The sequence below is a fragment of the Stenella coeruleoalba genome, assembly GCF_951394435.1.
Source record: "Stenella coeruleoalba genome assembly, chromosome: 6".
NCBI lineage: Eukaryota > Metazoa > Chordata > Mammalia > Artiodactyla > Delphinidae > Stenella > Stenella coeruleoalba.
Window position 1 is genome coordinate 108,456,202 of NC_137151.1, and position 12,548 is coordinate 108,468,749.

At 55.5% G+C, this 12,548-nt stretch overlaps 1 protein-coding gene across 10 annotated transcripts in view; it reads right to left on the bottom strand.

The window, feature by feature from the left end:
• Positions 1-4,844: 4,844 nt before the first annotated feature.
• TNS1 (tensin 1) overlaps positions 4,845-12,548 on the bottom strand; it is a 230,782-nt gene continuing 223,078 nt past the window's right edge. For 6 of the 10 annotated variants that reach the window (XM_079924146.1, XM_079924143.1, XM_079924147.1 and 3 more), the window contains one exon: positions 5,904-10,986. In XM_079924146.1, coding sequence (XP_079780272.1) covers positions 10,842-10,986 — 145 coding nt within the window. In that variant the 3' untranslated portion in view covers positions 5,904-10,841. Of the gene's footprint in view, positions 10,987-12,548 lie in introns of all 10 variants that reach the window. The other 4 variants (XM_079924151.1, XM_079924152.1, XM_079924144.1 and 1 more) reach the window with 2 other exon arrangements.

Genomic DNA, 12,548 nt, shown 5'->3' on the forward strand with positions numbered 1-12,548 from the left:
CATTCCTTCCGCCAACATCGATAGAGGGCCTCCAACATGCAGGACACTGTGCTGGGGCTTCAGATACAGACCTGGGTCCTTGCTCTTAGGGACTTTATAGTTGAGGGAGGGAGGGGAAAATATTAAATGCATAAGTGGCAAACCCGGCTAACGTATGAGCATCTGCTGGTGGCCGGGCGCTGTCCCAAGCTGCTTGTACAAGTGCAGACTCCCATTTCTTACCACAGCCCCCTGAGTCAGGTACCTCTATTACCATCTCACAGTTACAGGTGGAAACAACAAGGACAAGGAACATGGCCAAGGTCACACAGCTAGTAGGGATGGAGCTAGAATTTGAAGCCAGGCAGTCTGACACCACAGCCTGTGCACGTAACCACTTTTCTACCTGGCCTCCAAAGGAGTGTCAAGTGACACTGTCAAAAGTGCCACCCACCCCCCCCCAAAAAAAACAAGTGCTACCCAGGGGAGGTAGACGGGCTCAGACCCAAACGCGTCTCCTGCCCCTGGACCTTGGCATGTGCTATTCCCTCGGCCTGAAACACCTTGCTCCCCGACTTTGCCCAGATCCTCTTCTGTTCACCCTCTGGACCTTAACATTCAGAAAGTGTCACTTCCTAAGGGACATTCTCTTTGCTCTCCCCAGACCATCCAGATCCATTTACAAATTCTTGCTGCATGGTGTACCTTTTGCCCAGGGCATTTATCACATTGTGATGATAAATTTGACATTTCTTCATAGGTTTTCCCTGCCCACCCCACTTCCCCACTGCCCTTAGACTGGGATGCTGCAAGATGAACAAACGCCCAGATTGCTCGGTACCTCACATAGTAGATGCTCAATAAATACCTGGAGAATTAATTAATTGACGGAGTGATTGACTTACTCAAGGTCGCCCTGAGGTCTCCATGGCTGTGATGTTTTCCTCATTTCTCCTGGTGATCTCCTGCCCTCCTCAAGGACCCCTGCCCCACGTGCCCCCACTACTGATAGCCCCAACCAATCCGAGTCCCCTGAGGGAGGGCCGTGGTGCTGTCAGGTCAGATTCTGCTCAGGCAGGATATGGTGCTGGAGGTGGGCCGGGGGCTGGTGACCTGAAAGTAGGGCACCCCCTACTTTCCTAGGACCTCACCCTGGAATGTGAGGTTTCCCAGGACCAGTCAGGGAATGGAGCAGAGACTGAGAGGAGGGACCCAGAACCTGGACATCCTGTCTCGATGACCAGAGATGATCTTTAAACCCCATAAAAGCTGGAGCCATGGAGACGGCTGTACCACCATCCCCAAGCACCGTGGTCTGGAGTCAGGAGCCGGCGAGATCAATATCGTTCGGGAGGCTTTCAGCTCAAGTCCTCTCTGCTGCCAAGTCTCCCCAGAGGCCTGAGAAAATGGAGTGGAGGAGGCAAGAGGCACAAGAAAAGGGGGAAATACATACTCCTCCGGGGCCGACAGCCCAGTAGTAGACGAAGGGCCATGCTCCGTGCCATGTGGTCTCAATCCTCACATCGGCCCTCCAGGGTGGGTGTTAGCCCATTTTACAGATGCAAAAACTCAGCCCAGAGAGGGAAACAACTTTCCTGAGATCCCAGCAAAGCCAGAACCATACCCAGCCAAGCCTGCCTCTGAGGCCAGCAGGCTCTGAGAGAGGGCACCTGGAGGATGGGCCCAGCCATGTCTGCACTCCCGGCTCTGGCCGGAAGAGGGGCTCTCCTAGGCCGCGCATGCAGCCGCGCCCAGGATGGAGGCTGGGAGGGGCCTTCTGCAGTCCTGGCTCCAACACCCGCAGGGACGGGGAACTCACCCCTCCCAAAGCATCCCTTTCATTACTAGCAGTCCTCTCTCCTCTGACTTCCCTGTGGCCCTCACCTATGACAGTGTGACACCCAGAGAGGGCTGACTCTCTCGTCCAAGAGAGGCCATCGCACATTGGACAGCCAGCATCCCATCCTCCCAGCACCATCTATTCTCCAAGCTGAGGTCTCCCGGGCCCTTCTGCACCGACTGCAGCTTACTCACATGCCATGTGCCGTGTGCACCAGGCCTCCCAGTGGGTCTGATCCCCAGAACTCATGGGGGTGCTCTCTCCCCCCTCTGATCATGCAGCTCTGCTAATTAGCTCAGTCAGGGGTCAGCACACTGTGGGGCAGCCCTGTCCCCCTGCTGGCCTGGTACCCCACCCCTGGGCCTGAACAGAATGTTGGCAGGAAGGAGGAAGGAGTGGAGACTCAGCACGGCCCAAGGGGCCAGGTCTCCTGTGTGTGTGTGTGTGTATGTGTGTGTGTGTTCCTACACTTACCTGTCAGTGTTTGTGTAAGCGGCCGTATCCTTTCCCTATTTTGAACTGCTTGGAAACTGCTAAGACTAATAGTCATTTTCACCAACTAATGAGGAAAATCCAGTTCTTTCATAGAAGGAGGCAGACTTTGATCTAACACCGATAAGGAGTCATTCCAGAGCCCCTGGAGTTAGATTCTCCAGGTCCTTCCCTTCGCACCATTGTCTGTCTATAGGCCCTAGAGGGCATGCCCCCTAGAAAGACTGGCCCTTAGGGCGGCTGGGTAGAGCCCGGCCTGGGTGCAGGGGACGGACATTTGGACAGCATTCTCCCGCCCCAAGAAGGAGGGACGTGGGGAAGGGCTGGCCGTGGGGAAGCCCAAGCCAATCTCCACACTCTGCTCTCCTCCCTGTCCGTCTCCGGTACACACACACCTGCCACGGAAGAGTCCATTTAAGGAGTGCTTCTGTGCCCTGGCTGCCTGTACAATCCCTGGGGAGAGATGAAAAACCCCAGCGCCCCAGCTGGTCCTCAGACCAATTCACTCGGAACCTCTGGGTGGGACCCGGGCTTCGGTACTTTTCAGCCAAGTCTGAGACTGAGTGTGAGACGCCTCACCTACGGCCCGCAGCCCCACCCCTATGCCCCTCCTGCCCTCTCCTCAGCTGACTCTTCCCGGGTGTGACTCTGCTCATACCCTGCATGTCCATCTGCTGCAACAGGAGTTCCTGCTCGCCAGGGCCAGGCCTCACCCCTACCTGGCCCCAGTCTCCGCAGAGACTCCAGAACCCCAGCAGCAAGGCGGGCCCCACCGCTGTCCCCCAGTGTAGACCCAGACAAGAGCACTTCAGTCCTGATCTTTCAGGAGCTGCTGAGGCAAGCCCTGGGGTCAAGTCCCAGTTGTGTGAGACCCGCCCGGGCTGCTGGGACTTCAGTGCCTGCGCAGTTTCCTGGGGGTCTTGTTAACATGCAGATTCTGACCTGCAGGTCTGAGGTGGGACCAGAGATCCTGCCTTTCTAATAAGCTCTCCACCGAGGCGATGCTGACGGTGCCTGGACCACACACTTTACAAGAAATGAAAAGGTCCTTTGGGTCTTCAGTGTGCTGAGATGGGTCATGAGCGCTCACCTCCCTGCCCCTCCCGCTGCAGCTCCAGCCCATTTCCTCTTCCTCTGGGCACTGGGAGCACAGCTGGCCCCCACCCTGCCTCGCTGTTCAGTTCCCTCAAAGCCAGGCTAGATCAGCCCAGCGCACAGACCTAGCTCTCTCATCCCCTGTGCCAGGCCCAGCCTCAGGTAGCCACATCGCTCCACAGCTAGTTGTGCCCTCCGCCATCACGCAACAGGAGCCCTGGGCCACTCCCCGGCAAGCCAGCACCACTGCCCAGGCCTAGAATCCCTGTCTGACCAATGCCGTCAATTTGCTTTCCTGCCTGCCCGTCACTCATCAGTCTGTCTTTCCCTCCTGGTGCAAACCCTGAGAGCAGAGGAAGAGGCATGAGCTGGGAAGTCAGCTCGCCTGGGTTCATAGCCTGGCTCTGCCCCTTGGTAACTTTGTGATTTCGGGCATTCTCTGAACCCCTTTGAATCTGTTTCTTTCTCTATAAAATGAAGACAGGGACACAGCCCTTATCTCACTGTGTGTGTGTGCATGAGAAAATACACATACGTGCTCAGTGCCAGCCCTGGCACTTAGCAGGTGTGCTAAACGCCAGCTGTCACTAGTAGTGAGAAGCATCATCTCTGCCAGTTAGAAGCTATGTGGCCTCTCACGACCTCAGTTTCCTTGTTTGTCACTTGGGTATAACAACACCTGCCTCAGGGGTTCATTGGGAAGATTAGGCAGGACGAAGCCTAGCACACGGGAGAGGTGCAGTACATGTTAGTCCACCATCACAGGCAGGGTGTCCGTGCTCCACGTGTCTTTGTCCTTCAGAGCAGCAGTTCCCAAAGTATAGCCTGGGGCCTCAGAGATCCCTGAGACCCTTTCAGATGTTGTGTAAAGTAACCACTATCGAAACTAATTTCTTAATAATACTAAGCTGTTATCTGTCTTTTTCACTCTCATTTTCCCACGAGTGTATGGTGGAGTTTTCCAGAGGTACATATGTGTGATATCACAACAAAGGGAATGCAGGAGCAGACAGGAGAATCCAGCTGGCTTCTGTGAAGCCAGGCGTGAAGGGGGCTTTTCAAAACTGCAAAACAGTGTTACCCTTCTCATCCAATCCTTTTTGTTTTAGAAAATATAAGTTTTCATTAAAAAGCTATTTATGTTAATGTAGTGAGTTTAACATTGTTGTGGAAGTGAATTAGTGAACATTTTTTTTTTTTTCTTTTTTTTGCTGTACGTGGGCCTCTCACTGTTGTGGCCTCTCCCGTTGCGGAGCACAGGCTCCGGATGCGCAGGCTCAGCGGCCATGGCTCACGGGCCCAGCCGCTCCGCGGCATGTGGGATCTTCCCGGACCAGGGCACGAACCCGTGTCCCCTGCATCGGCAGGCGGACTCCCAACCACTGCGCCACCAGGGAAGCCCAATGTGAACATTTTTTAAATGTTCTCAGCTTTAATTTATAATATGGTAAATATGGAAAGAGATAATCCAGGTGAACAAAAGCTCTTTGGGGTCCTTAATTTTTTTAAGACTGTAAAGGAATCCTGAGACCACACAGCTTTAGAAGACTGCCATGTGTCACGGCACTCACTGTGCTGGTCGCGTGCGGGTCTCGACACACACTCTCCCAAATCAGCTCATCCGAGCTCAGATCAGCTCGATGAGGAACTGCAGCTGTCACATGAGTATTTGCGATCTCCCAAGGAACACTGTACTGTGCTAGCATGCTTCACCTCAAACTTTCTGAATTGACAAGAGTTTACCTAGGACCACTGGGCCTGGAGTCCAGGTGAGATACACACCTGCCATCTGATGGGCAGCCACTGGTTTTGCCTGGCAGCCTCTATTCCCCCTTCCTCTGATAAATCTCACCCTTCTAGGGATCAGCCACTGCCCCGTTCTCAGTCCCCGTGGTTCAGAAGGCTCCAGAGGCAGTCATGTGACCCAGATCCAGATGGAGCGGTTGGTTCAGAATTAGTCATATGACCCCAGCAGGGTCTATCAGAGCCAATGAGCATTTGTCCCAGGTTTTTGTTGAAAGCACTGGGAGAAAAGAGCTCTCTTTTTACCGGTAGGATGAAAGCCTGGAGCCTCGAGTGGCCATATCCTGGAGCATCCGGTGGTACCACCCCTGGGATAGAGCTTGCCTGAGAATTAGGCCAACTCAGAACCGAGTAATAGAGACAAATTCCTGATTCTGCCATTTGAGCCCCTGGAACCAGCTGTGCTTGGACTTCTCGGTTATGTGTGCCACCAAATTCCTTTTTTTTTCCTTAAACCATTTTATTTATTTATTTATTTTTGCGGTACGCGGGCCTCTCACTGTTGTGGCCTCTCCCGTTGCGGAGCACAGGCTCCGGACGCGCAGGCTCAGCGGCCATGGCTCACGGGCTTAGCCACTCCGCGGCATGTGGGATCTTCCCGGACCGGGGCACGAACCCGCGTCCCTTGCATCGGCAGGCGGACTCTCAACCACTGCGCCACCAGGGAAGGCCCTCCTTAAACCATTTTGATGTGAGTTTGTCTTCTAGCTAAAACAGTCCAGATGAAAAACTCATTGTAAGCAGACCCAAGACCTGGATGGTAGGGAAGCCCTGGGAGGATTTGGGGTAAGTCGTCCGCCACCGGCATCCCTGAAGCCCACCACATATCCGGAGCCTGGGTGAGGCCCCTTTTTACCCACTGGAGACCTGACAGATCCCCTTTCCAAACAACACAGCTAGTTAACGGCACAGATTTTTCTTTCACTTTATCATTTATAAAGCCATACCATGGATTGCAAAGAAACAAAGCAGCTGTACAGGAGTGGGACAGCATCAGTGTACAATACATTCATATCCAGGGTAAGTAGCATACATCAGGGTTTATACAAGGTGACAGAGATTATAGGCACGATGATACAAAATAGAAAGTATATTTCCATCTATATAAATACACAGCCAGGGCATCTGGAGGATGCTGGGTTATTAGGTTTTCCTGCATAGGGTCTGGGAGGCAGGAGGGGATGGAGTGAGGAGTTTCTTACATTTGTTTTGCATGACATGTCAGAGAGGGGAAAGGTGGGGAAACACAGCATGCACGCACAGATGTCACACACATGAGCCACATGTGGACACGCAGGAGAGTCTCAAGCTGTGGAACACTGATTAGAAACAAAAGTGGGCTATCCCTCTACAATTACCTCGCAGCTGGGAAAAGTCCAAGCGTGGGAAATAAACAGAGGTCCTCCAACACTTCAACATCTGAGGACAGAGGAGCGCCACCCCGTGTGGTTGATCCCACCGTCACCGACACTGAGATTCCCCCAATCAGGGGCCCTACGAGCCCTGCCTCCTGATTCCTTCCGCCGCTGGGTGATAGTGAACTTGACATCCCATTGCCAACCACCTCCGACCCGACTCCTAAGTTCCCTAAAGAGACAAGCAAAAAACGCACACACATACACCCACACTTGCACACGCGCGCGCACACGTTCTGTGTTACCACTGGCCAGGGCACTCCAGTCTCGGGATTCCGGGGCCTCGACCCGGGTGAAAAGTAGCCCCTGGACTCTGCCCCCAGCATCTCCAAGGATCCCGAGGATGGGGAGATGTAGGGGCAGGAGGCAGCCCTCGGAAAGGGCATCGGCCTCCTTGATCCCCCCCCCCAGATCCAGATCCTGAAGCTGGGAAGACCAAAGCGGGGGAGAAGAGCCGGGAGGCGGGGGTGATGAACGAACGTCCAGGGAGGGGGCCACGGACACTGTTCCACACACAGACTCGTCCACAGACCCCTGGGTGGCACCAGGGGCCTGCCCAACCTCTGCTCGGCCCACCCAAGTGGGCAGAAAGATGTTCGGCTCATCTCCCTCGGGAGCCCCTTTACAGAGACTCGCACGTGCCCCTTGGGCTCCCTCTTACGATCACAGAGCGACCAGGTCCCCCCACCCCTATGCTGCCTGTCTCTGACACACCCAGGGATCCCTCAAAACCCTGCCAGGGAAGAACGCATCCTGGCAGTCTGCAAGCATTTGGAGCTGCTGCGGAAGAGGCTCCGATGAGGACCTGGGTCAAAGGGCCTTTCCCAAGCCTAGGACGCAATGTCTCTGTCCCTGGAACACCTGGCTAGAGGAGGGAGCCAGAACACCACGATCGCAGGGCAGAGGCATCCGCTCGGCCCTGGAACTCCATCCAACTGTTCCCTTCCTCCCCATTTCCCCTCTGGGCTTACCTCTCCACTATTCCCATGCTCAGTCCTCCCCTCTCGCTCCATCTGGGAAGGGCCACGGGGACCTTGCTGGGCCTCTCTCCCTGCTGAATTGGAGGGCTGTCACTTCCCTGCCCCCTGTTTCCTCCAGACACCGTACAGGGCAGCTCCGGTAAGGCCTCGGCTGCCTCAGAGGCCTGGATGCACAGCAAGACACAGGCTGGGCCTGGGGCTGGGGCCTGAGCTTGCCTGGGGTCTGCATCCCTGCATCACGAGCTGACCAGGCCTCTCCAGCCTCCGGCGCTCTCTTGCCAACTCCTCCCAGACCCTTTCCCATCCCCCACTCCCCAGCCCACTTTCAAGACCAGACGGCACTCTCCTGGCTGACAAACAGATTCAACAATAAACAACAGCAAAAAAGGTTGGGGAAAGGGATGGGGAGAAACAAGGATAAACATTCTCACAATAACAACAATAATTATTAAAAGTGCTTTCTTTTAAAGGAAATCTTTGGCAAGAACGTACTGCAGTGCTGTGGTTGTGTGTGTGTGTGTGTGTGCGCACGTGTGCAAGGTGCACGGGCCTAACCTGTGAGACACGGGAGGGTTATCCCAAGCAGTGTCTGACCCAAAGGTGAGACCACGGTGGAGATCGGGGTACCCTTCCCCATCGTTCTTCTGGACAGGCCACACTCTCGGAAACTGACTCTTTCCAGAAGGATGTTGGGTCGGGGGAGTTGATCAGCTCCCCAGCATCTCGAGTCCTTCCCAGAGTCACACACGGCTCAGGCCTGAGTGGGGTGGGCTGCTGGTGGGCGGTGGGAAAGCACGTGTGAAGGCTGACCCCAGACTCACATGAAGGGTCTGATGTTCCTCCCGGCCGTGCAGACCAGGAGGAGAGAGTTCCCGGGCTGTCCAGTGGGAGATCAAGATATTTACAAAGGAAGAGGTGGAATATCCTCTTCTGTCTGGGAAGAGAGTTGGGGTTAGGTAGGGAATGAGAGAGGGGAAACCGCGGTGTCTGGCTTGAAAGCCTCAGAAGGAAGAGCCCTTTGGGGGAGTCTTGGTCACCAAGAACAAGGTTTCAATCTTTGGGAAGCAGGGGGCTACTCCCCACCATCTTCAGACGCTCTCCTTTCCAACTCCCTGAAACAGAACATCCACACAGATACAGCTTCTTGGAAGAGAAAAAAAATACAAGACGCACACGTCACCCACATCCACCACACACACCCGTGTCCCCTGCAGGCTCACACACCCGCTCGGGCCTGCAGGGAGGCGGGCTGCTAAGCCCTCATCTCTGGGAGCTGACAGCCGGGCCCAGCTTGCCAAAAATAAGGGGGGTGAAGGGGATGGAGCACGTGCACCCCCTCCCCGCTGAGCCCTAGTCAGAGTCTAGGGAAGGCCAAGGCCAGGGCAAGGAGACCCCTGATTGCTCCAAGGATAAAGGCCCCTACCTTTCAGGCTTCACTTATAGGTACAAAGAGGGATGGGGACTGGATTATGCCAGGGAGGCAATAAAGCTAGATGGGGAAATAATAAATACTTCTTGTCAATTTACCTATTCTTTTTTTTTTTAACCTTTTCTTATATTTCATTAGCTTACAGATTCTGTCAGTATGTCTCACATATATATTATATATATTTATATATCAGTACAATGCCTCTCTCTAGGGAACCCAGGGGCTTAAGAAGCTACTCAAGGATGGAGTCCTGGTGGATTTCCCGTCTGGCTTAGAGCACTTGGGTGGTGGTCAGGGAGCGCCCAGTCGCCCAGCTGGACTCTCAGCCCTTCGGCCTAAATGTGCGCCTTCTGCCCTCTGCTCCGCGGCAGCTGGGCTCTGGGGGGAAACCAAGGCAGAAGGGGGAAGGGCAAGGCTTTGGTATCGCAGGCAGGCCATGTGGTGTGCAGGCAGCCTCCCCCAGAACTGACCAGCTCCCCTGGGCGGTCCAGCAAAAGTCAGACCCCCGATCCCTTGCAGAGGGAGCACAGGAACTGCAGGGGTCTCTCCTGGGCCTCGCCGAGCAGGGCTTATAGAAGCAGGTTCCCAGGATGAGCCCCCACATGGGGACCCTGCAGGACAGAACAGGGCAGGGCAGAGCGGGAAGGCTCAATCACCAGCACCCAAAAAGGCAACATGCACATAAGCAAGTCTGAGAAAGGCTGGTCTGGGGCACGAAACCCAAGAAGGGGCTGAGGGCTGGAGCTGGCGGGAGCCACCTGCCCACCCCGGGGCTGGGCCACACGCCTCGGGGAAGGGTCTAGAGCTCAGCAGCCTCCCTTCCTGAGGGATCTCTTCCCCAGAGCTCCGGACGCACAAGTCCCCATCTCCTCAAACCAATGCTCCAGCTTCCTGGTGGAGGCAGATCAGGGGTAACGTTGCAGCGTGGCCAGACCCACTCCGTGGGGGTCTCCGTCGAGGAGAAGGGGTTGGCGGCACCCAAGGCTGTTAGAGCAGGTGCAGGGACCAAGAGAGCGTCCATTACCCACAATCCTGGGTGTTCCTGGGGAAGGGGGCTTATGCCCACTCCCTGCTGCCCTGTCACCCCCCACTCTAACTTTCTTTGGACAGTATGCACTTGTGTGTGCAAACACAGGGGACACGGACAAGTATACCTGTTTCTACTTCAAGCTGAGAGGCAAACAGAAATCAGTGTGTGAGGATGTGGGTGTGGCCATATATACACCCCATAAAGACACCCACAAACTGTACATCAGAGGCAGAGCAAAGAGACCTTAGGGGCCTCAGGTCCGAGATACTTTCAAAAGCAAAAGTTCCGCCACTGGATGTCTCATGGTGGCTCTTTTTGGTTTGGTGATCTACCCTAGAGGTGGACAGAAAAATATTCTCTTGATAGGATTTCTTCTCCTTGCAAAGCAGTTGGGTTAGGAAGAAAGAGCTTTTCCATTTCCCCCCAAAATGTGGATCTCCAGAGAGGTTCATTCTGCCTCTCTTGAGGAGTTCCATCCTCTCGGAGGGTGGAGGGGGAGTTAGGTGGACCTGGTTAGTTTGGGAGGCTCTGGGGGTTTTGCAGTATCCATCTCCCCGGGGGAATCCGAGTTATTCTCCTCCATCTTTTTCCTTCTTTCTCTCTCTCTCCCCCTCCCCGCTCAATTCACTTCCCTCTCCCCACATGACACTTTCTTCTCTCCTTCTCCAAAATTGGCCCAAATTCCTCCTTCTGGATTCAAGGATGGTCAGGATGCACAGGTCCCTTCCCCACATACCCATCCCCACTGCCCCGGCCCCGGGCAAGGGGAGGGGGGAGTTCATCTCTTCTGGCCGGCACTCAGCATGACCTTGGAGACAAAGTTGACGATGGCGGAGGCCGGCTGGTTGGGGTCAAGCTCAGCAAAGAGGTGGCAGGCGTTGTCCGTGGTGCTGCCCTGTTTCCGGGCCACAAAGCCGAAGAGCCTGCAGGGGCGGGAGATGGGTGACAGGTGGGGGGGGGGGGTCAGGAGGAACCCCAGGCCTGGGGGAGGCGCCCAGGAAAGCAAGCTCATCTTTGCTCCCTTCCCCATCTTTCCCCACCTCCCTGAGCACTGGGCACTGAGGGTGGAGCATGCGAGAGAATCCTTCCTCTCCTTCACCAACAAGAAAACCAACGCCTGGAGACAGCACGTCACTTGTTCAGGGTCAGCAGAAATTCCCCTTTGTGGGCGGGGAGCAGGGGGAAGAGGTGCTGGAGGTGAGTGACAAGACCCGACAGTAAGAGGGGGAGGATGAGACCAAAAATAAAATGGGACATTCCTAGACCAGCTTCTCTCAGCCCATCCCTGCCACACCCCTAGCCGAATGTTCTTACACACAACACAGAAGCAAAGTGCCGTCTGCCTGTCAAAGGGCCCGCCTGCCTCGGACACCACAGAAGGTCAGAGACCAAAGGACGAGGGGCCACCGTCCCCCACTACACACACACATGCACACACACTTCTCCAGAGAATGGGAGGGGGAGGGGGACCCCACACCTGTTCCCCCGCAAACCCCACTCCTCATACCAGGACTGGAGTGACTGAGCGTTCTCTCTGTGCAAAACAGAGTTAAAAATACGAGCGCGGAAGAACAGAATGTGAGCTCAGGTCCCCTCCCAGCCAGCACATTGCTGGATGGGAAAATCGGGACAGCTGGAGATTCCGATGGAAACCCCTCTCCCAGGACTGGACGGACCACAGCAGCTAAAATTAGCAGAGTTGGGACTGGCTTACCGCCCCCCCCCCCACACACACACAGGGCTCCCCACAGTTTTGCTGTACCCAAATGTGTTTCAGGGGCTGGGGACAATCAGGTCAGAGGCCTAGGGTAACAGTCTACCCAAGTGGTGGGGAAGCCTGGGCCCGTGGATCACCCCCCCGGAGCCCCCTCTCCAGGCCAGGATGGAGAACCGGCCCACCTCTCAGGCCTGAACACTGCCCGCCTGCCCTCCCTTCATGTTTATTTCAGCTCTGTGGGCCTCAGGGCCAACTCAACAGTAGCCCAAGTCCTTCCTCTGCTTGGGGGAATGGATGCGGCAAGAAACCTCGGCCCCCAAGGGCAGAGAGGAGCGCTTACAAGCACCCAGAGCGAGCACCTCCTTAAACTGGGGGCCTGAGGCATCTCGCCTGCCTCACCCTCGTCCAGCCCTGAGCTCTCCTGGGCCCCCACAAGGGCGAGTCAGAAGGAAGCTCAGCACAAAAGCTACTCCTCAAGGATGAATCTCCAGGCCTGGGACCAGCCCGCTTCTGTCCCGGATGCATCTCCCCCTCGGAGGGCCGGGTAGTGAGTAAGACAAGACCCTTCAAACGCAGAGCTCTGGCCTCCTGGCTGGCGGCAGGGACTTGGAGAGCCCAGTGACCCCATGAGCCCCAGGGGAGGCTGAGATAAGCTTTGAGAGGACTGCACACGGGGGCCTCTTTTCAGCTGAGCTGCTAACTCTTCATGTGACCTTGAGCCAGGAGAGGTCTCCTCCATCCCACATGGCCCCTCTGGATGAAACAGAG